Genomic DNA, 25,072 nt, shown 5'->3' with positions numbered 1-25,072 from the left:
CCTATTTTTCTAACCTAAAGCCCCTGACACCTTCCACAGCCCAAAGCTTAAGCCTGGATACAGAACAGAATCTTCGGAGATTAAGAAAGGAAAAAATTACCTTCCAAGACAGCAGAGACAGATAAGAAGTATCAGTATTGGCTGATCTGTCGCCATCCTCCAAAGTTACCATCTTAGAGAAAAATGTACTGTGAGGGTTCACGCTCAAATTTTAAATTTGGCATCAACTACAAGACTGAGCTTTCCACTTGCTCCTCTTACTATGTTCTACCTTTGGTTTCGTTTGATCTAGTTTATAATTTCTCCCTTAAACTAGCAGAGATATAAAACAGGCATATCGCTTCCATTCCACCCAAAGCTGGAGATGTGGAGAAATAGCCAATCACCTCAAATACTTTCTGCAGTAAGAGTGCTGAATTCACTCATTAAACAGCAAAAAATGCTGCTAGATTTTCTGTTCCTTGTTTTTTGGTGGCAGGGGGCAGGGGCTGTTTTAACTTAGAGTCATTTGCTTTTATTTCTATGCTCTGCTAACTATCCTGATTGAGTAAGTATCTAAACAGAACTCATATCATCCCTGGCTTCAGTTCACTCACTAAGTTAGCACTATAATACAGCAACAAAAACTTGAATTAAGCAGATTGCCAGAACCCTGGGGATTGGCTTCTCAGGTTTACTGCGATTTGTTCGAGAAAGAAAAACCAAGGAGAGGTAGATGGACCCCCAGAGAATCTGTCTGAATAAAGGGAGAGAAATCAACATGAGCTGGGTCACACTGAGGCAAGAGGCTAAGAAGAGTCTTTCTTCCAATAACTTTTACTGCTCACAAGAAAACGTTAATTCCATTAATTTTGACATGTTGGCACGCAAAAATACTATTTTCTCATCACTACCAAAAATTAATACTAAAATAGAAGTTTCATTGACTTAACTTTCCAACATTTGAACAAAACACTTCATTCACAATGTGAGCTGAAATGGCAGAAAATACATCCAAGTGAGGTTCGTGACTGTAAGATCAACCCCAAACAAATAAATACTTTTACTCTAATGTCGGCAGTAAGATTTTACTACATTGTTCAATAACAGAAAATACACTTAAAAAAATGTATTAGCATTTCTATAAGGACTCATTAATACCCAAACTAATACCAAGAATCAAACTCGAGGACCAGGATTAGTGGCTGCCGTACTGTGTGAAGAAGCAACGGACAAGGGTAAAATACAGAACTCAGGAACACAGCCAGAGGAACCACGATAAGGAAAACGGCTCACCTTGACGTGGCTCTGGGCCCCGAGGTTGTAGATCTCGGTCGGCTTCACTTCATTGATGATCTTCACGAGGCAGGTACTGTCGGTGAGGTCACCATAGTGCAGTTTCATGTCTTTAGGATTGAAACACATACCATTAGATAGAAGGAAACAACGTAGGCCCAATTTTTTAACACAGCAACACTGAAATGTATATCCTGAAAGTCTGAAAACCAGATTGGTTCTGGAGTAGCAGTCTGTAACTGTCATATGTAAAGAAACTGAATAGTAGAAAGAGATTCCCATTTGTTGCTATGTCTATAAAGGATTTGTAAAAACTCAGATGAGCTTTTTAAAAAAAACATAATATCATGACAGATGTTACACAATCAGCGTATCTTACGGCGCCCCGGTGGCTGTAAGACATGTCACGTGAGATTCAGACAAAGAAAATCTGGAAATAATGCGTATACCCTCGAACGAAACATGTTAACACGTTGACAGCAGTGAAGACAGCTCTACTCAGATACTTGTATGTAGCGATTTTTCAGTCCTTCGTAAACATCAGTCCTTAAACCATCCATGACGTGCCTGACGTATACATAACTGATTAAAGGACAGCTAGCTTGTTCTGACCCCAGATCTAAGCAGATCCTCACGCTGACTTCACTAGTGTAAGAAGGTGACACAGGCAGATGGGCATCCTGCTAACTGGATACTTTCATTAATTTTACATAATACTGACCTACATCTAGGTCCAATGGCAGTACCATTCTACACTTTGCACAAAACGATGATAATTTTCACGGCGGATTCACTGACTGACCTAAATATTAAGGTGGAAAGTGTACTAGTAGGTCATCTTCCTGATGACATCACTACCTGCACAACTAGCCCAAACCTTCCAATGTTCAGGGCCCTGAGGTGAATACAAGCCACCTGGATCATCCCCGCTGGCGGGAAACACCCTGTGTCCTCGTCCCAGCTCTGTCTTTCGCGTGTTATGGAAGCTTGATAAAGTCACACCCTCTCTCTGCTTCCATCTGTAAAATGGTCTCATTCACAACCTCAGGAACTGCTGTCAAGGTCAAATGAGAAAGCACGGCAACTGTGTGATATACTCCCTGCAATTGTGTTACCAAAAATAACAAACGGCTGCAAATACTGACAACCGCCTGTAAAGCAATTTAAATATATTTTTGACTGCCATCTGCTTTTGGACCTGTCTTCACCAATTATTTCTAAAATTAAATAAATGTACAAAGACTGCTTGACTTGATTAAATGAGACCAAACGTGAAGAGCAGAGGAGGGCTCTGAGTGTGGAGCTGATCTGACTCGAGGGCACAGGGACACCTGGAGACGGGTGATCAAAGCCTTGTCTGCTCTGGCCTCTCGAGCAGCCTCACCTGATGGTACCCTCGTGACGGCCTAACCGCGGTGACACCATGGCCCAGGGCAGCAGGCAGTGAAGGGTTTTCAAAGCGTGCAGATAGCATTCAATGCAGGTAACTCATGGGTAAATAACTGCAATTTGATGGGCTTTGAGAAAAATGACATTTGAAAATACCTTATCATAATATAGGAAGTTACACAGAAAGAGAGTTTAGAGAAAGAAAATGACTTACTTCCTTCAATATGAGCCTGGGGGTTCTTATACAGATGTTCAATTCGACCAGTATTGAATGAACTGGATCGCCGTACAATTCCATGGACCTGCATTTTTATCGTGTGGAAGGATAAGAATAAGTTATAAATATGCAGTGAGGATTCGTAAGCAACGTTATTCTGCTAATGTTTAGCTTCGTGAAAAATCATATAACTGTCATTTAAAGACCTTATTTTAAATAAGCAGGAGTTCTGCGGCTCACTCTCCCCCCACCCCGCCCCCGCCCACTGGCAGCTCCCTCCATCCCTCTCCAGTGTTTCTACTGCCAATCCCGACGAAAGTAATTAGATAATGACGTGACTTCACAGTGAGTGCTTAGTTGTAGATACCCAAATGTCTCCTTTTCCAAACACACACACACTTACGGTCCTACTGCTGACAAAAATATCTCTTCAATTTGAAACCGAAGACAGACCAGGCGAGGCCGTATCGGTCACACAGCCTGGACCCAGAGCACGAGGAGAGGGCTCTGATGCCTCCAGCCCTGCCCAGTGCCCTCCGAGCTTTGCATCTGGCACCGATTCTTTAAATAAATACGTATCTGGGTCCACAAGAGAATCAGGGAGCCATTGCTTTTATGCAGCTGCGTGGAAAAGCTAAGAAAGCTAAATAGCATAGGTTAGGGCCAAGACTTACGTCCTATGAGATTTAAGGCACGACGGAAACTCAAATGAAGGGAGGATTTTTCTTTTTAATTTTTATCTTTGACTTAACCATGACAAGTGTGAGGGAAAAAAGTCATTGGAACCAGAACACATACCTGCCCGATGCTGAAGAAAAGACTATTTGTGTCTGATACATTAGAGACATTGTTCAGGACCTGGTCTCACTCCCTTCTTTGTGCTGCCAGTGCTAATACCAGCTTATGTCACCGGCTGCCCACGTCCCCATGCTGCTGGTGGCAGTTTTAGTCCTTCTCTCATTTTAGAAGCGTTCCTTCTAAGGCTGGGTAGTTTCATTTGCAGCTGAATACACTTCCATATTTTAACTCAATCGTTTTCTGTCTATTTCGAACAAAAACTAATCCTTGGCATGACTCAAATATTCCAAGTGCAGGGGGGAAATTATAAGCACATAAGACTTTCTTTCAAATAGAAAGAAATGTCATCGTCACTTTACATGGCATACATGAGAAACTGACTTCTGCAAAGGATACAACACACCCACAATTAATAATTCTGTTGGTTAGATACTTTAGCCAAAGAGCTAAAACCACATTATTTTCCAAAAGAACTAAACCGAAGAAAATTTTGTAAACATGAAAATATTTTAAGACAGGAACATCACAAACTTGGTTGACATTTCGGGAGGCAGACAGTAAAATCTAGGAAACATTAAATTGCAATTTGGGTTTACGTATCCATTACGTAATTTAAAAGTAGAGAGAATAATACTTACATTAAGCTTAGAATTAATTCAACTTCATGGTCTCCAGTTTTTCAAGTTGTTAATTATAAAGTTCAACTACTCTGTAAACTTAATAAACTTCGTTTAATAAAAACCAAGTTCACATATACACCTATACATATCAAAACTGGTGTTTACCACCAAAGTTATTTCTGAAATACAGAGATCTCAGATGTAAGCTGAGCTTGATTTCCTTGAAAAGAGAGGAACCCATATGTTCTAAAAACAGATAATTTAGCTTTGACAATGAAAAAATAATCATATGATTGAGTCTATTTTTTTCTCTTGATTGCTGGCTTCTGGATAAGTCACATATCCCAACAGCCCAGAACAAAGAGAAATGCTATATACATATACATTTTATATCAACATAAAGGACTGATAAAAATATTCAATGACATTGATGGATGCAGTATGAAAATCAGACGATTACCCAAAGTCACAGCAAATAAATAACACAGGACTTTACTGTCACACTTATAACCAAACACATTAAGCACTAGTTTTGGGTCTTTTTTTTAATACAAAAAAAAAAAAAAAAAGCTGTGTTTTAATTTCCCCTCACTCCCAAGTTTTGGTATGTGTATACAGGGAAAGAAAGACCTGCCAAATGCTTAATCCATGACAGCAAGTATTATTCTAAGAACTAATGAAAGCTGAGTCTGTCTACTTCTGACACAGGTGAAATACAAACTTTAAGACAAGGCAAAACGTGTGCAAGCTGGATGGTCTAGTTAAGAATGTGAGATTAGCGGCTTTTCCTTTACAGAGGGAGGTAGGCAGGGTTTTTTGTTTGTTTTTATAAGGATTTTTGGAGAAAAAGAAACGAGTTAGGAAACCAAAGTGAAAAGATAAATGAGCTAAATTTGATTCCTGATAAAATTAATTAAAATCGTTATTAAATTATAGCAGTTCAAAAACAAAATTTCTGAAAAACTAAGGTGTTAAACAGAAGTGAGCATTTTTGACAAAAAAATTTCAAGTTCCATTTAACTAAGTGATGAAAAGGAAAATTTCAAGTTCTCACGATGTCAGAACAAAGTTGGTTTGACTTCAAAACCCAGAGTCAGATTAGGCAGTATAAAGGCACAGAAATGCTGACTGATGGATTGATTGATTGATTACAGCCAAGAAAACAGAAAATTATTACCACTGGATTTTAAATTCTTCAGTGTCTAGATTTCTCTTGGAGGCAAGGATGCCTCTCAGGGATGTTTAATGCAACCTGCTTCTGAAAAGTCTAGATGACGTCGGTCACATCAGCACACACATGGCAGTGACCGTGCACAGACACTGTTCTCTGTGGACATTAAATCACTGAACCTTCACAACCACCTTCGTATCGTGACTCCCATCTTACAGGTGAGGATGCTACCTGAGACCACGCCACCAGCATGTGGTTCTGTTAAAGGTGGACGTAGCCCATCGTGCCAACACTCAGTATGGTTTCAGAGCGAAAGCCACAAAAAGCTTTGACTTTTTTGCACCCAGGCTTCTATCAATAGGATTACCAACAACTCAGAAAAAAGGATCCACAGATCAAGAACGGAATCACAGGAACTCCAGTTCTAACAAACAGTCTCCCAGGGATGACTGCACAGTCCGTACACCCCATTTCTTTTCTGCTCTCCTGAGGCCCCCTGGTTACAGTTCCTCTCCTGGAAGGGAAACCCACGATTTACCTATTCTCTAATTTTACATTCTGATTTGCTGTGTTGTCATTGTTACCAAGTTAATTAATATAGATTTCTCACATATTCCCAGATACATTCTAGCTTTTAAAGGGTTTGACTTTGTCTTTCATTTTTCTGGTTTCTCTTTGTATTTTGCACAAAATAAGTACAAAAGTATATTGTTGGCTTATCTGCTAACAGTGATGCTAGGAAGGCACCTGAAACCAGAGGCACCTTCACAGGAAGCTTCACTCCTGTGGTCTTCCTCTTTCCCTGGCGACGGGAAGGAGCACGCGCAGAGCCGGGACCCGGGCAACGTCACACGCCCGCCCTTTCCTGATGCCAAGTAACAGACTGGACCGAGGGCCTCCTACAAAATCTGTGTCCCTCGGCCGGTCAGCACCAAGCACTGTGCCACCCGCCTGTCCTGTAAGACTAAGCTCCACAGGCCCACAGAGCTCCTCTGGACTGCTGTCCACGTGCGTCTCACCTGACCTTGGTGGCGACCTTGGGGACACGTGCACTCATCATCTAAGTCTCTGAGAGGCCGCGGAGCCAGCAAGTGGCGGGAAAGGATAAGGACGCAGTCCAGCAACCAGCTCAGGGGCTGCCTCGCCACCGCGAGCTGGATGGCCTCGCTCACCTCCCTGCTCCGAGCAGCCTGACCCGGTACAAAGGAGAATTAACCCTCTGCATTTCAACAATGTGTAGAATTAAATCCATAAAGCCATAAAGATGGTTTTCTATAAACGCTGAGAATTCTTGGCTCTCCTCATCATGAGATGATACCTACAGACATTCTATAAATAATGAACACATGTTAGATCCATTCTCTTTATCTTTATGCCCCCCCCCCATGTTTAATCTGGAGCAAAATTCAAGAAACCAGCAGCATTAAAAACTTTAAACCTTGAAAGGGTCTCCCTTCTCAGTGAGGAGTGGACCCGGGATGAAGCAATCCATCTTTTTTACGTTACATTGTTCATTCAGTACATGATCAGACGGGACCTCCCTGACGGTCCAGTGGTTAAGGCTCGTGCTCCCCATGCAGGGGGCAAGGGTCCGATCCCTGGTCAGGGAGCTAAGATCCCGCATGTCGCATGGCATGGCCAAAAGATGAAGTAGTCCTATGCCTTGACGTGGAATGACGTTCATAATATATCGTGAATTGGAAAAAAAAAAAAAAAGAACATGATCAGATGCACGGATTTCAGAGGACACATTAGGTGACCAGGCCCCGCAGCTTCAGAAATCTAAGGTGTGTGGTCAGACGAGGTACTTAAGCATAACTAGTTAATCTATAACGTATGAGACTCCCTTTCAAGGCATACACAAACATCTCCCTCTGCTTCAAGGTTAGCCAGGCTTTTCGTACCTTTACTTTGCTGCTTTGACTAACTGCACTACGTCACCTCCACGCACAGGCGTGTGTTCACCTTCGCTGCCCCATCGTTCGTCACTCCCCAACCAACCTGGCTCTGCTCCTCAACCTGCTTCCCTCCAGCTGACTGTCCACGGGGTCCACGCCCCCACCCCACCCCACCCCGTGCTCATCACGAAGGCTGACCTCACCCCTGCCGGCCAGGGAAGCCTGCCCCTTTCTTATGCAGGAAGATCTCAGCCTCAGGGTCAAGCCTGCCCTCAGAATCTGCAGCTCTTCCTCCTAGTGTTCATTTGTTCCCAGCGACACTTTGCTACCCCAAAGTATGTTGTTTCCAGTTATTTCTGGTCCACAAAGACTAGATCCAAAATAATATGAGAGCTCAGGGAACCAAGGTACCCCAAATTAAGATACCTTAAGAAATGCTGTTCAGCTTCACCTTGGCATTAAAAGAGCTCATTTGAACCTCTAGTTGCAGTGGTTCTCACACCATAGGACCCGGGAAAGCAGCCACCGCGACAGCTGGGGGCTGTTAGAAAGGCCGGTCTAAGGCCCCGGACTCAGCCTCGTCTTCGGTGGGGCCCGGGCGGCTCTGAGGCTGAACGCTGGGAAGCCCTGACTCAGAAGGAGGTGCTCGCCCAGAATTGCTGACGTTGGCCCTCTGGGTTCAGATGTGGACAGGGGCGTCCCCTCTCATCTCACGGGAGGCAATTTTCTAACCCTGTTATTTATTTTGCTCGTGTTCTGGAGCAACCAGGGGCTGCTGATGGTAATTCTGGAATTTGTGCAATGCAGCCTCTTCGAAAAAAGACTCTCACATCTACTTTGACCTAAACGCCAAAAGATAAAAGCCTGTGCTATCATCAGATCCCAGTTAATAAACTGACCCTCCAATTACCTCAATCTCTTAAAAGTGAAGACAGCAGCCTAGGAAAACTGAAGACAGGACAGATAAACACCCTCTCACGGCCCCCATTCCTACAAAACTCACACTCCCCTGTGCTCCAAGGAGGAATCACTTCCGGTCATGCCATGCAGCTCCGAACCTTCCACCTGTACTGCAGGGAGTATTTCCTTCTGCCCTCTCCTCTCTTGCCAATCACTGTTTCAATGACTCATCCCTCCCCCGAACTGTGATTTGCCGAGTGGGCCTTCTATGGTCTTTATCAGAATCCAACCTGCTCTTACAGTTTCAGATGCCAGCGGAAGAAAACAGCCGAAGCGCAGCTGGCTGGCCTAGATTCTGATTTATTCCTGAGTCTCTGGTCCACTCAGGAGCATGACGACCCGTCTTCAGGGGTCCGGCGATTCCTGAACAGGCCGCCTACATGGAGCTCTGCCTCCTGGGCACGCCATCCTCCGGGCCCTCCCCAGGAACACTGACATCGCCATCCTGATGCCTGAGGAAGCTGACCGCCTACCGCATCCAGACAGACCCCCGTCCCCATTCCTCCCGGGCGCCTCACACCTGCTCGCCGGCTCCCTCTCCCTTGGGGCCAGCCACATCCGCATCCGATGCCTCAGTGCCCCGCGTCCACTTCGGAAGTGCATCTCAGGACCCACCCAGCTTGAGCACTCCTGCTGACACACCGCCTCTCTCTTCCCGAGCTGCGGGGACTGTGGGGGGCTCAGGACGCACCAGCCAGGGCATGGTGTCTGGGCACACTGCATATTTTAAGCTGAACGAGTCTGCGAAAATGACAGAAGCGCGAAGGTCACCCTGACTTTCCCCTCACCCTTCTCCCCTGAAGCAGCCAGGTGGGAGGTGCCCTCCCCACACTTGGAGGAAAGGAGCATCTTCACGTCCCAAGACAAGGGGATGCTGGGAAGAATCCCACCCAACAGACCTGGCTGAGCCACGCCCAGTCCTACACTTACTGCAGACCCCTGGACCTCATTTCTCCACCACTGTCCCTCCTCACCTAACCTAACACACAAGTACTCGGGCTTACCCGCCTCTTCGGATCCTCATTTTCTCAGGAAGGCTCCCATGTCACAGAAAACTTACATTAAATACATCTGTATGCTTTCAGTTTAATTTTCAGACCCAGCCAGGGACCCTTAAGAGGGTCGAGGAAAATGTTCTCCTCCTCTACACTGAACTAACAAAGACAAATAAACAGGAGAAACTTCTGCTATTTTTTCAAACTCCGTCAGCTTAAAATATTCACGTGCCAAGGGGCCGTGTTTGGGGGTCAGATGTCCTGACCCATCACCATTACTCAGGTAGCTCCTTCTCTTGGCTCGCTCGGTACACAGCCAAATCACTCACCCCGCTCCAGCCACCAAACGACTCTTAGCCTGTTCCAACATCTGAAACAAGATAAGTACGTCTCTCTCACAAACCTTTCCTTTTAGAATTATTAAAGCATCAAGTTAGTCCAGCCTGAATAAATATCAGTCTTCACCTAAAACCAATACTTCTATTCTACACATAACTCTAAAATCCTCTACTCTGCAGAAGATGAATTGATTGCTCAATTATTATAGGAATCTATGTATATGAACATATGTGTACATGCCTATTTCCATAGTTACATTTGCCTTTTTTTGATATCATTACAAGATGTAGAAGTAGCCATTATTAGATAAAGGCACAGAAGGTCTAATCATATCTGCTATTAGTCGAAGTCTAAAAGTCAAAGTTCACAGAAAAGATCATGCATTACAGTAAGAAAACTAGGTTCCTGTCCTTCAAATCCTGTTGGTGCTTAAATGCCAAATTCCTTGCTATTGTTTTTGCATTTGTCCACGGTGCGCATTTTTTAAACAATGTACCTGCGACTGGAAAAAACATGGCGTCCAAAATTATTAAGGTAAACACCCCCCAAATCAGGCCAGAGAACATGTGCCACTGCGTAGGCTTCTGTCTTCTGAGGAGCACAGAGATTGCTAGAGATGTGCACATCCGAAAACAGTTCTTATAAAGTGTAAGATGTACATGCTAAGATACATCCATTTAATATGTAAAACCCTTGTTTCTTTCAAGGAAAGCAGAAAACGTGTAAGGAGGAGGACGAGAAGGAGGAAAGGACGACAAGGGCAAGAGCAGCAAACGCAGAAGCTCCAGCTTGCACGAAGTTCTGGCTGCCGACTGGAAAGCAAGCACCTCCAAGTGTCAACTTTGCACGCAGCCTTGCCAGGGCAGCTTAGTTTTTACTGCTCTGTGCAATTTCCGAATTAAGTGACTTCGCCGTGAGTGGGACTTTTTTATGTAACACATGACATCATAAATTAACCCTAAGGACGGTACAGCGTTCAGCCCACCTGGTTGCTGGTTTAGCTGAGAACGCGGGAAGCGTGCAAAGCAGGGAAACAGCAAGAATGGGGGGCGGGGGGCTGCCAGCGCGCCAGCAGATAAACAGCACAATGAGCTGGCGCTGTGACCAGCCAAGAGGCACATTCTTCCCCTGATTTGGACTTGTTATCAGAGCTTCCGTGGAAACACACACAGAAGGACAGCAGAGAGGAAGCGGGAGGCCACGGTGTCCGCGGTATCCCGTCGGCCTGTGCCGGCTCATAGGGGACTCACCTCGTAGCCCTTCTCCAGCAGGAACTCGGCCAAGTAGGAGCCGTCCTGGAAGACAAGGAACATCAACAACGGTCAGACCCATCGTGGCCAAGACCAAGGGTTTTGAAAACAGCATTCAGAGGCTCTAGGAACTTAAATAAGGCTCATGGCAACCGACATGAAAATAATTCAGACAACATCCGACATAAACACGGAGTGGTGCTGTGCCGTCCACTAAGCCTCCCATAGACGGGCGTTCGTCTGTGCCCACAGGAGCGTGGGAAGGCGTTGGCATCACCACGTGCACAGGGAAAGAAACTGAAATCCAGGGACACATGGGGCAACAGGGAGAACAGGAAGCTTCAAAAGCTGATGGATCTGCTTTAGGTCTTGCCGCTTACTAGCCCTGTGAAACACGCAACACGTGTGCGGCCAAGCAGAAGGGCTTGGTGCTCCTGGGACATAAAACAGGAATCTATTTCTGGGGGTGCTGTACAGAAGGAGACGCTGGAGCAGGGATGAGACAGGAGCTGCGGGGCCTGGGGAGAAGGCAGGGCGAGTGCGGGGAGGAGGCTGAGAGCACAGCGGTGTTGACACCACTGGAAAGAGCTGCCACGGGGAGAGGAGGAGGTGTGGGCCCTCAGGCGAGGCCCTCCAGGCACTGGTGGCCTTGGCTTCGAGCCCAAGGGTCTGGAAAGTCACCTCAGAAAGGGTTTGGGGTTTGAAGGTGGGTTGGGGGCGGGCCGTAGACATGATGGCGTTGGTGTTAGCCCTGAATACACGTGCAAGCGCATGCGCACGTGGAGTTCAGTAAAAGCGAGGTGCTTACTTTTTATGAAATAATGGGAACTTCATTTGTACGCATCTTAAATCATGCAGTTAATCTCTACGTTAAGATGACGGTGTCTGACTAAACACAGAGATTCTCAGCTCATTTTTAAAAATTCTTTAGAAATGTCTAGGTGAGGGTGGAGGTTCTAGGTAAAATACCTCATGCTCCACTTTTAGGGAAAGAAAGTGTGAGAGCCATCTAATTAAACTGTTAAGAGGCCACAAGGCACAAAATCAGGGTTCTAGAGATACGGTAGAACATCACCAGCCCTGCTCAGAAAATGAGCTGGGTGGCTATTTCACAATCAATCCCGTAACTGCCCTTCTGCTTTCAGCCTGGGCAAGTCCCCTCTATCCCATCCAGACTTAACATAAAAACGAGAGGCTCCAACTACTGGAAACTTGTGTGCTCAAAACTGGTTGGGAAGATTTGGATTTTCTTTGGTTTCCTCAGTTCGTAAAAGCTTAAAATATCCCTTTGAGCTCCAAACGTTCCTACCAGATATTCCGGGAAAAAGAAAAAGAAAGCAGGTTTTATTCCTATCATTGCCTGACTCGGAGCTGGAACTGGAGACACCCTATGGGTCCTGAAGATGAGAGGGCTGCCGCGAGGGCGCTTGCTGTGCTAACGCAGAAGTCACGCGTGAATCCAGGCAGGATGACAAGGCGAGGGCAACAAGGGATACACTTTGTGGTTCATTAAAACCCCCGTCAAATTTTCTTCTGACGTGTTGACATAACTATTCTGGTTTACAGACTCACGTGGAGAAGAAGAGAAATGGTCTGGCACACTCCTTTTCCTCTCAATCTCAGGATACATGCACAACTGTGTGGCTTTACACACCCAACATGCAAAGTAAGCCAGATAAGAGAGCTGAACAGTTCACACCCCGACAAGCCAGGTCAATCTACAGGACCGTCAGAAACCTGAGGATAATCAATAGTCCTATAATTAATTCTGAAAACAGCTTAACAGAAAAAGCATTTACAACAATAATAATAATTTTACAGTAGGTCGGACAGCCCTAGAAAGTACATTTTGTTTTGCTCTTGGTGGTGGTGGTGTCATTTTGAAGCAGGCAACACTGCACTTTTCACAGTTTTACTTTTTCTCTTGGAATAAAAAGTTAAAATGCTCTGTGCTCCACCACGGTTGCCGAGAATGTTTAAAAACAAGAAGGCAGAGGTGAGACCGTGGGGAGGGGCTGTGACTATTCAGAGGCTGATGTGAAACAGGCCTGCCCAGGGCTGAGCCCTGTCAATAGGTCTTGCTCTTCTCACCCAGGCCCTCCTCAAACTTTCCAGCCAGGCTGGAACATTCTGCCCCAGCAGTGGCACCTGCTTCCTCCTCACTTCCTTGCCAGGTCTCCCAAGTGATAGGGCCGGCCGCACAATGTGGGAACCGCGGCAGCGCGAGGCCCCTGGCCCCCCCGCCCCCGGCCCCCAGACCCCTGCACCGAAGCCCCTCTAGGAGGACGGGCCGGTCGCACAGCACCTCCCCCAGATGGAAAACCACAACGTCACGGCAACTGAGAGCCACAGCCAACACGACATCTGACTCTCGACTCCTGGAACCCGAGGAGCTGACGGCCTAAATGTCCGACTCACGACGAACACAACTCATCTGGGACCGACTCCAGCCTGGGCTCAGGCCTCGTGACAGGGGACGCCTTCACTGGAGAGCCAGCACCCCAACCGGGACTCTTTTCAATTCGGTTTTGCACATGGTTATGAAGACAGTCTCCATTTCACATTAAACGTTGTACAGCTGGAAGTAAGCACCACAGCTTTAACATTTTCAGGACACAGAAATATTTTCTGTCTTATTCTTCCAGGAACTCACCGGGAAGGCAGGCAGCCCCTTGGCACGGGAGTTAGGGAGGCCCGTGGAGGTTAGGGGCCCGCCTGGTGGCACCCACGAGAGGGGAAGCCAGGACTAGAACCCGGGGCTCCCACGACTGTGCCCTGGGAAACCACTTCCTCCACCTGGGGCCCACCAGCGCGTGTCAGAGCCCAACAAAGCAATAAAAAGACCATAACAGACTCATTTTTAAACCAAATTGATTTAGTCACTTTGCATGACAGGGTATCTCACAAATTAAACAGTCCTTCTAGTTTTAACCAAGTGACCCAAATGCAGAAGGTCCTGTAACTTTAGGACAGCCCAGAGCTCGGGGGGGAGGCAGGACACAGGGCCGGGGCCTTCTCCAGCCTCATGTGGGCGCCGCTGCCTCTTGGAAGCAGTGTCTGGAGGTGGACTTGGGATGTAGGTTTCAGGCTGTCGAGCCAGGCGGCAGGGCCACTGCCAAGGGTCCCAAACGGGAGGATTCCGGCGTGCCTGGTGCCTGCAGCCCCCGTCCTTGTGCTTCACCTTTCATGTAATGTTCCAGATACACACCTATACAATTCACAGTAATTCCAGAAGCTGAATCCTATCTTGACTATAAGATAAAAATTACCTAAAATTTCACATCTATAAAAAGCTGAAGGGAGTGCAGAAAGTTTCCCCCTTCTCCCGAAGGCCACAGAAGGCTGAAACAGCCCTGACCGAGCCTCATACCCACCCATGTCCATACACGTATGGCCTCATACCCACCCATGTCCTCAAACGTATGGCCACCTACCTTCCTGCAGAGAGGAGAGAGCATTCCTCTTCTCTCTCCAAACATGGACTCACTTCTAGCCCACAGGACAAGTGAAAAGGACAGCTTCTCAGATGCAGCTTGAGAACCCGGCCCCTCTGAGCTGCGCCTAAATCAGACTATGTTTCTGCCGAAGCACCGTTGGGCAGCTTCTTTGAAGAGGGTAAGATAATGAGCAGTGCTGGGCTGAAGAGACCAGGCCTCTAGTAAAATGAATTCCCTTGTTTAGATCACCTCAAGCACTGGGAAGTACAATACCACCCCTGTAAGGAGAGAAAGCACTCGTCCACACTGCCTGCCACACGCTTTAAGTCTATGCGCCCTAATTACTCTAAAATAAGCATTTTCACCTAATTGCAATTACAATATCAAAGTAATCTGTACCTCCAATGAGAGAAGTACAGACACCTCAAAGATTAACAGAAGATGCTGCTTTGAATTAGAATGAAGACTTCAGATGGGAAGATTAGCCACCGCAGTGCCAAGATTCCAGAGGCAGAATGCACGGGAAAAGTATTTTCACCTGGCTCACACTTGTAGCACAAAGCACTGGATAAAATCTCTGTCACACTCACAGAACTCAAAAGACCACAGGGATTATTAATTCCACTGTCTCATTTTGCAGCTCAGGAAACTGAGACTAAAAACATTAAATGTTTAGTGTCCAGTCACACAGTTAGGAGGTAGCAGAATGTGGGGAAAAAAAAAAAAAAAAGGAAAGAAAGTAAGAAAAGCGAAAACAGATCTCTCGGGCTTCCCTGGTGGCACAGTGGTTGAGAGTCCGCCTGCCGATGCACGGGACACGGGTTCGTGCCCCGGTCCGGGAAGATCCCACATGCCGCGGAGCGGCTAGGCCCGTGAGCCATGGCCACTGAGCCTGCGCGTCCGGAGCCCGTGCTCCGCAATGGGAGAGGCCACAACAGTGAGAGGCCCGCATAACGCAAAAAAACAAACAAACAAACAAACAAAAAACCCCAGATCTCTCAGATCTCAGAATTTTTAACTAAAAACTACTGTGAAAAGAGCTAAAACGAATAGACTGGACTCATGTGTACAGTTGCGAACCAGAGGGAAGAACGAGAACAGAGCCAGCAAGTGTCAGGAGAGGGAGCAGTAACTGGCTGGCTGGACACAAGGACGCCATCCATGTGCAAAACATATAAATAACCTCGCCTCCTGCAGTCTTTAAAGCTGAAGATCATTTCCCCATAAAAGTTGAGGTCGCCCCCAGCCCCCAAGAACTGCCTTTCACTCCCTTTGATTTACCTCCAGGTAGAAGGAGTGATCAACAACCCCTGCATAGCAAAGACTGATGGATACTCCTTTCTCACCACCCCTTCCTGCAGACCCCCTGCTGGGGAAAGAGCCCCCAGGGAGGTGCTCAGCGGCTGCACACACACCTCACACGCGCACATGGCACATGGAGAAGTGACACCGGCTCTGCTGCAAACCAGGACCTCCCAGGAAACTGTGATGAGCTGAAGCTTAAAGGCCACATTTTAGAAAGAGGCTGGATACCCCCATCGGATTACACATTGCTCTGCCATTGCCCTGATATCTTTCCCCAAAGTATTTTCAAATGATTCTAATGTTAATTTCAAAGAAACATTCAATTTCAAAAGATTCTAATGTTAAGTCTTATGGCCAACTGTAAACTAAAAATAAAATATCATAGAGAGAAGAAATGAACTAAAAGGTTAATTTTAGAAAATATTTTTTTTCAGTTTGCTAGGTTAAAAAATGCTGGTTTTCTTTTCATTTTTTGATTAGTATAAAGACTGAAAAGGTTTTTGTGTTTATGACTGTGTGTACTATTTCTTCTGGGAATTACTTATTCTTATCTTTTGTATTTCTTATACATTTTTCTAGTAGGCTGTATTTCTCCAATTGGTTTTTTCTTCTAAGCATCTAGAACATATATAAAATTGACTCATTTTTATCTCCTAAAAGCCACTCAGAAACTATTTGGAAACAGGTTAGCAGATTTTTAGTGGTAGAACTCCCGTGATAACCTGGTTTAAAATCCACGTTCCTTTCAAACTGCAAATGATTATTGTAAACTCTTAGTTTAATGAGCAAAGAAGAACGAAAACACCAAAACCTGAACTCCAGGGACATCTGCACAACCCAGCACTTGTAGCACCACCGACCTCATCACAGCAAAACACATTTCTGTGATTTAGGCAAGTGCTGTAAGAAAAGTGGGATTAGAGGGAAGAGCTGCTAATAAGGTATACAAAGATAATTTCTAATTACACTCTTAGAAGAAGGACAACACACACATTCCAACACCGTCCCAGAGACGTTTAAAAACCCTCAAAAGTAAATCCTAAGGCATTCATCAAGCGCATACGCGTGTGCGGGTGTATGTAACGCAGCTGCATCAAGCATGAGCTAGCCTGGCCATCTCCACACGGATACAAGTGCCCCCAGGCAACGGCCTCCTGCCCACATTCTCGCCTCTTTAAAACGGAAGCTCCTTCAGTTGGAACCCCTGTGCTTTTTCTCTCTCCCACTCTCCCTTTCTTGACACTCATGCTAAAATTTCTACCCTTCAGAGAGAAACAAAAGTCCTCACGTGACCTGGAATTACTACAAATGATGATGATAATAGTATTAAAAACAAGAGTAAACACTTATTTAGTGCTCAGGCTATGTCAGCCACGCTCTCAGTGCTTTACGATCATTAACTTTTCAATCTTCACAGTAACCCTATGTAGTTAGCACTATTATCTCTACTTCACAAAAGAGCAAACTGAAGTGAACTGAGACCAAGTAACCTGCCCGATATCCCAGCTAGCAAACAGAGCAAGGATCTGCACCACATATATATTTCTAATGATTTATATGGCAATCTGCTCCACTAATAGGAACAATCACTCCATAATGATGGGCCTACAGATGTTTTAACATGAAATTTGGTCTCTATAGAATTTATTAACAAAGCAAAGTGTCACAGATTAGTGAGTTTCAAACATTCCCTTGGCCATAGGTGTCAGGGAATAGAGGGCAGAAAGGAAGGAAGAGATTTAGCCCCTGCACTCTTGCTCTGAGAATATCTGGGAAGCCAGGCACTTCCTGGCCGAGATAGGCTTAGACTTCGACGCTGGTTTCACACGGATCAGCATACCCACATGTGGACAGGACGAGAAGAGCAGCCAGGTAACCGGCACAGCTAAGCAAAGTGCTCTGCTGCCAGGGAGCACCGGCAGATGCATGAGCCACGGACAGAGGCAGGGCTGGGGGAGAAAAGGAAAGCGAGGAACTACTTCCCCAGCACCTCGTCCACACTGGATGGCACGGCGCCCTGGGGAAATCAATCACCACCCTCGCGCATGAAATCAAGGTGGGAAAAACAGAGGAAATACAAGAAGCATATCCCTGTCAAAACCCTTTTAAAGATCTGCTAACTGACCAGTCCAGTGCTGCTGTGAATGACTCCTTTCAAGTTTAGAACAATATACTCACTGAAAGTTTGTATAACTCAGGGCTCCAAATACATTGATAAAGACTTGTTCAGATCTAGAGAGAAGTTAATAATAAATTACCAGTAAACTTCGTGCTTAAAATAATCTCTTTGTAGTAAATACACACATGAATTAAAACTGTCCAAAAATGGAAAATAGAGCTTCTCTTTCTTTTTCCCTTTCCCATTATCTCTCAAAGTGACAGTCCACACAATTAATTAAAGGCTGTTTCTTTGCAAAGTACATACTTGCATAGTTCTAATCGTCCAAATGATGCATAGAGGAAATGATTTTTTGCAGGTACTCTAAAACAGAGCTGCACTTTCTCCAGGGTTCAAGGCCATGCTTAATGAAAAACTTTAAACCTGGAAGAAAAAAATGCAGTACTGAAAAGAGAAGAAATATTAAATTTTAGTATTTACCTGATTTATTAGCATTTCCTTGTGCCTTTCTTTGTAGAGTTTGTGCCCTGGCTAATGGAGAAAGACAAAGCAAATGCTCTTTTGTTGACCGACTTTAAAAAGGTCCTAAGAATAACAAAAAGACACACAGATACTGATGACTATATCTTTCTCCATTCTACTGCACATTCGGTTGTTACTTCAGTTCACTGCTGGTGACAAGTAGAGCCTATCTGCAAATATTCTTGCTCTTTTTAACCCAATTTCTTTCAGGGATATAAACAGTTAAGACCATTCCTATCACAGGCACACGCCGTGACAGAAATGTCAGTTATGGGCACCCTGAGCCATTTCAGACCTGATCTGCAACAATGGAGTCCCCACCAAGCTGGAGACATTGTAAATCACAGAAGAAAGATACAAAATGAGAGCTGTGATTTGTATAAGTTAAAGTCACTGAAAGACAGATGAAATTCAAGCATATGCACACAGGTGTCCATGGAGAAGTCTGTAAGCATCTACCCAGAAAGCTGCGTATCATCAAACTAATAAAGCTGGCGCTCAGAGCAGGGGACAGGTAAAGAATGGAGTTTCTGCAGGCAGGTTCACCCGCAAAACACGATTCTGGGGCCCAGGGAATCGCGGTGTTTATTGTTGGGTTGTGCTGTGTTATGCACGAAGGTTCTGCCACTCAGAGAAGGTATCGAAAAACACTTTGGGGGAAAATCCCACATCGAAGAGCATGGGCCGCCACCTTGCTGACAGCAGCCTCTCCAGTCCCTGCCCCATAGGCCGCACAGCCTGGGCGCGTTCCCACCAGCTTAGCGCAGCACAGCGCCTATGACAGCGGAACTTCTGCAGGCTCACCCTTTTGGCTGTTTTCATCTCGTCATTGTGCCCTCTTTCACCAACAGCAATGGGGCTTAGCTCCTACTCAACCATGACCTTTTGTCTTCAAGGAGCTTCAAAGTTGTATTTTTTAATGTGCATGCAGTATAAGGACATGTCAACCATGTACTTCTTCAATCTCGACTTAACAGGACAGCAGGAAAACAGGATCCACACTCGACTCTACTGAAGACCAGAGTCTTGTAAGGGTGGTGACGGGTGGGGGTGGTCCTTCAGGTGAGAAAGGATGTCCACGTCCATAGGGACTGTATAGTACTCCCCATCCTGGTCTCAGGAGCACCCAGCTCCAAATTCCCAACCTTGCCAGGGGCTCAGACTGAAAGCCCGGTGTCCCTAATTCTGTCCAACCAGATCCATCCACCTGTGGTCTAGGCTTGTAATACTGACAAGCCACACAGTGGTTTGCTTCTCAGCTATTCCCTCCCCTAATACGCATGACTTAGTCAGGATACTTGACTACGTTTGGTAGATCCGGATCATCCATTTAGAAAAACTGAGTATTTTTTTTTTTCTATCAAAACACCAGGCTTAAAATTCAGGTAAGTTATCACCTTACACTACACCTTTTAGTAGATATAGCTAACGCAATCTTACTTACTGCACATATGTTCCTCAAAGTATTTATTATTTCTATCAAATGAATAACATCTTACATTTCTCTAATTCTTTCTGGTTGCTAAGTTCTCTAAGATATTTCTCCCATTTATATCCCACAACATCCTGGTGAGATAGCTGATATTATCCCCATTTTTCCAGATCAGATCACAGATTAGAAAGCTTAAATCCTTTACTCAAGGTCATAGAGCTAGTGAGAACTTGGCAGAAGATGAAACCAATTTGTCTAGTCCTAACTACAGTGTTATTTCCATATTACTTCTCCTTCAATCAAAATAAAAATGTTTCAATCAAAACAAGATACCACAGAAGTTTTTTAAAGCTTTTCAATTAACTAATAAATGTATATAAAAACTCATATAAAGTTTAGTAAAAATTTTTTTTTAAATAAGTATCATCAATTACTTTTGTAATAATCCATTATTAAGAATGATTGCGGGCTTCCCTGGTGGCGCAGTGGTTGAGAGTCCGCCTGCTGATGCAGGGGACACGGGTTCGTGCCCCGGTCCGGGAGGATCCCACATGCCGCGGAGCGGCTGGGCCCGTGAGCCATGGCCGCTGAGCCTGCGCGTCAGGAGCCTGTGCTCCGCAACGGGAGAGGCCACAACAGTGAGAGGCCTGCGTACCGCAAAAAAAAAAACAAAAAAACCAAAAAAACACTGCTCTTGATATATAGGATAGTTGTTAAAGAGAACAGAACCTAAGAGTTCTTACCACAAAGGAAAAAAAATTTTTTTGTATGTATATGAAATGATGGATGTTCACTAAACTTACTCTGGCAATCATTCCACAACATACGTGAGTCAAGCCATTCTGCTGCACACCTAAAACTTACACAGTGCTGTGTGTCAATTATATCTCAATAAAACTGGAAAAAAATCAGATGTTTTGTAATCTTTTATCTCATAAAAGTCTGTTAGGTGCGGACACAATATGCACTATGATATGGTTTTTATAAACTAAGAAACACAAAAAACTACACAGCATAGTGTTTAGTAACTATTCGTGTATGATGACACTATACAGAAAAGCAAGAGAACACGCAAATGTCATGATGCTGGTCACCTCTGGACTTTGGCAGGTAGAACACTCAGAGAGCTTTCACCATGATTCTACCATTTTTTTAAGTTGGGGGTAGATTAACCCAAGTTTTCATTTTATCATTATGCTCCATAAATTACACAGATATCACATATTAATGTTCATATATCAAATATTTTCTAATTAAAAATAAAGTGCATGGCATGAAACAGGCCCTTAATAAATGGTGAAAATTATTCCTCAAAGTGGAAGGGATTAGAGCATGTCAACAGGCTGGGGAGGGGAGCCAAGGGAAGAGCTGGACGGACAGACAGACAGGAAGAGTAGCTGCCGCGACCGGGAAGGGAACGGGCTCAAGAGAAAAGGGAAAAGGCCTGGTCTGAGCAGGACGGACCAGGTCTCCCCAGAGCCGGGAGAAGGACGCGTGTAGATGGAGACAACTTGGCAGTGGGAAGAGAGGAGGCGGCATGTTTCAAGAACTGAAACGCAAGATTATTTGCTCAGGACCAGAAGCTCAAGACTGGCTAGGGAGCCTGAGCAAAGAGGCTGACTTAGAATATTTACCGTCAGGAAAGTGGAAGGAGACGCACCACGGAAGGTGACCACTGGGAACCCAAAGAGACTGAAGACTATGAGTAAAAAGGGGACCATATATGTATTTGCGTTATTTTTTTTCATTTCGGCACAAGCACAGGTTAAAAAAAAGAATACTCCAAGACTGATGCAGGGTTGGGAGTTTGCAGAGACGTAAAAAAGAGAGACCAGGACCAAGGAGTTAAGAGTTCTATTCCAAGAATAATTCAAGTCGTTGGCCATTGGATGCAGACCTGGGGAGGGCAGAATGGAGCCCAGACAGGATGGTGACCAAGGAGAAAACGGAGCATGTGGAGGCGCAGCCACTTCCGAACCTCGAGAACAGTTACAGGAGGAAATAGTGCAGATGAGCCCGGGGTGCCCAAGCTGCCCACGGGCAAGGAAGAAGGGTCCCCAGTGATTCGGTCGGAGGTGCCAGCATCTGTGCACACATCACCGTGCCACCTCCCGCCACCCGGAGGTGCCCCCGGGCACACCACCTCTCTCCATAAAGCTCTCGGTGGTCACCGCCAATCCACAGGTGCCGTCACCTGGCCTGAAACTGGCCTTTAGTCGCTGCAGCAAGCACTAAGATATTCCCCCAACTTTTAATCCTGAGAAGTTTTAGATCTACATGATAGTTGATGGAACACCGATAATCTTTCACCTAGATTCACCGGTTAAGAGTCTTTCACGTTTGCCTCGTCTCGCTCCGTGTTTATACACACCTGCACTCACTTTTGCTGTGGCTGTTACTGTCATTGGCTGGAGAACCATATGCAAGTAAGCTGCAGACATGATGATCCTTCACCCTTAGTGACGCTTCCTTGGCATGCAGTTTCTCAGGATCCGGAAATTCTCCTGTGACCTCAGTACCATTAATATAGTCAATTTTTAAGTTTCCCAACTTCCCTCAAAGTGTTTTAATAACTGCTTATTTTCTAATCCAAGACCCAGTCATGGTCTGTACATTGCATAAAATTGTTAAATGAGTAAATTTTACAGCTGTGGAAAAGCAGTGCTTCAGCGTCTGCAGTGGTGAGCAGGACCGACCGGAAGCCAGAGGAGCAGAAAAGGAGGGACAGAAAGCAGCAAACTCCCTTGGGAGTCCAGAAAAGGTGGGGGGAGCGTGAGTTCCCAAATGAGGGTGGTGATAATGAACATGCAAAAGATGGGCAAGGTCAGCAGTTACAGGGCAGAAGAAAGGAAGAGTCAAGTTAACTGGGAGAACGGTGCATATTGGGTGGGGTGGGGTGGTGGGAAAAGATGATTTCGTTTTAGGCATTTTGAGTTTCAGGCGATAACAAAATATTCAAATGGACACATCCAGCAGGCAACCTATGGTTATGTAATACTGGAATTTAATTAAATTATATAATCTCTAATAGTCCTTGTAGCTCTTAAAGAGCTAGGATTCTATGACAGTATCAGAAAAAGCCAGGCTTCATGGCTCCTTCAGGTATTCGACTGTAAGTAACTTCTTCTCCCGCTCTGGCATTCTTGCGCACTCAAACCTGCTGTTTAACCACCCGCCGCAAGAGGGGAAAAAACTGTCTTTACGATGTGGATGTCCAATTTTTTTTTCTTGCTTCTTCAACTAGACAGTAGGTTCCTACAAGGGAACCGAAGCTGCAGGACCAAAAGGCAAAAGCAAATAGGGTTCTATTTTGACTGACGCTTATCCAGTTCATTCTTAAATTTAGAATGCCTACATTCTTTTGATGTTAGTCAAAGACAGTATTTTGGAGCAAAAAGAAAAATACAACATTCAGAAAACTATTCAGTTTCGATGAAACCTAAAAAACGTTACCAGTTGGGCAAATTGCAAAAGTGATGCTCTGAAACAAATCACGAGGATAATTGAGACAGAAATCCTTAACTTCCGGCCCAGCAGACTCTGCTGAGTCTTGAAAACCAACCTCACACACACGTTCAAAGCCCTTCATTTCAGTGCTATGTGACACGGGCTGTTAGCCGAGATGCATGCATGAGATTCTGAACCTAAACTTTCCAGCAACTTACTCCAAGAGCATAGGATATTTTGATAATATTCCAAAGGGGGAGTAAAGACCTAGACTCAGATTGCTATAACTTTGAAGCCCTGGAATGAAATATCTCTCATCTGGCGTTAGGACACTGGAAACCTCTGCATCATTCTGGTTCCTGCTCTGGTGTCCCTATGTTTAGCAACGTAGCCCAGCCCTGGCCACATCTATGCATGCCACCACCACCTACCACGGAGAATAGCAACTGTCTCGCACGTTTCACAGATTTTCAGTTCTTAATGAGATGCTTACAAAGCAGATCATGCTACAAATCAGGACTTCTTCTAAGATTCTCAAAAAAATATAAAGATGTCTCCAAGCCTAGAAAAATGCTTTAGAGAAATTCCCCTGAGCATACTAGATAATTCAGCAGCTTAGAAACTAAAAGTAGTTAGATTTTATGCATAACGAAACAGATGTGTTGCTGACAAGATGTCTTAACAAAATATTTATATATTGACTCACGTTTAAAATATGCGAGGAGTATCCCTATTTAACAGACTCCTGTGTAGAAGCCTCTCTAACGGTGGCATATTAGACATTCTCAAAGTGGGGCACCCACACCCTAGAACTAAGCCCCCTGTTTCAGTCCAGTGTTTTGAAACACATTTTTACTATTCCTGGAAGCACTTTCACATTTTTTTCAGACGTTGAGTGAGCAACAGGGTAAATAACATTTCAAAAGCATTTTTAGGGCAGTAAAACCTTAAGTTCCCTGCTAAAGGGGCTGATCCAAAATAAATTAAATGCTGGTGTGACTCAGCCGAGTGTGGTCAGCTCTGATGCGTAGTGTGAAAACCTCCAGTTAATAGATCTATTCAGGGACTCAACACGCACTTGGGAGTCATAAACTGGACAGCCGAGCGTAAACACCAGCCTGGGCGCCTGCCCACATCTGAAGCATTGGCAGTGGAGAGCAGGGATCCTCAGGGACCTGCTGTCACCCTGTGCTGTGTCCTATCAGTTCTGTGAAAGCGGTGGAGTCGAGGGGGCGGGGCCTCATGAAAAACCCAAGGCCGAGGGTGTCCGAGGCTTGGAAACCAGGAAGGAGAGAGGAGAAGAAACTGCTCCTGTGGATTCTACTGGAAGTCCTCAGACGCAACCCAAAGGTACTGCTGGCTTGCTGGGCTCCCAAAGCACCATCAAAACAGTTATCAATCACAAATCAGACTTGGAGGGGGCCTCAGAGGTCAATTAAATCTAATTACTCCACCAGGGAGGAAACCAAGACCTTGACAATAAAAAATACAGAAAGATTAAAAAAAACAGAAACTGTTTTTTTGCTTGCCCAAGGTTGCCTCAGACAGCTTAAGGAGGTTACAGGTTTTATCTCAGAGTAATTAACTAACAGGGAAAAGGCAGACAATGATTTTTTTATTAATTGGGAAAGATCATTGAAGAGCCAGTAGTCAGGTTTGAAAAGACAATCAGTTCAGTGGATGCCACTAAAAGGGATGTAAGGACAACAAGATGGGCTACCTTCTGATCCATTAACCAGACTGCTACCGATACGGGGTCATTTATGTGTTTCCTTCTCTTTGGAAACCTAACAGGTGGACAACATAAAACTCTGACGAACAGGCATATTCGATGAACGTGCACGTAAGGATTATACAAGGTGTGTATCAAAGATTGGCTTTTCAGGCACTTGAATGCA

At 45.1% G+C, this 25,072-nt stretch overlaps 1 protein-coding gene across 3 annotated transcripts in view; it reads right to left on the bottom strand.

Annotated features, from left to right (window-relative positions):
• Positions 1-25,072, bottom strand: part of GMDS (GDP-mannose 4,6-dehydratase) — a 477,644-nt gene that overhangs the window by 387,604 nt on the left and 64,968 nt on the right. The window contains exons 2-4 of one of the 3 annotated variants that reach the window (XM_060308303.1): positions 10,913-10,957; positions 2,879-2,966; positions 1,276-1,385 (exon numbers count right to left, since the gene is read on the bottom strand). In XM_060308303.1, coding sequence (XP_060164286.1) covers positions 1,276-1,385; positions 2,879-2,966; positions 10,913-10,957 — 243 coding nt within the window. The remainder of the gene's footprint in view (positions 1-1,275; positions 1,386-2,878; positions 2,967-10,912; positions 10,958-25,072) is intronic. The other 2 variants (XM_060308304.1, XM_060308305.1) reach the window with 2 other exon arrangements.

This window comes from Globicephala melas, chromosome 11 (assembly GCF_963455315.2).
Source record: "Globicephala melas chromosome 11, mGloMel1.2, whole genome shotgun sequence".
Lineage (NCBI taxonomy): Eukaryota > Metazoa > Chordata > Mammalia > Artiodactyla > Delphinidae > Globicephala > Globicephala melas.
Note: the sequence above shows the minus strand (reverse complement) of the source record. Positions and strands in the feature narration are given on the sequence as shown.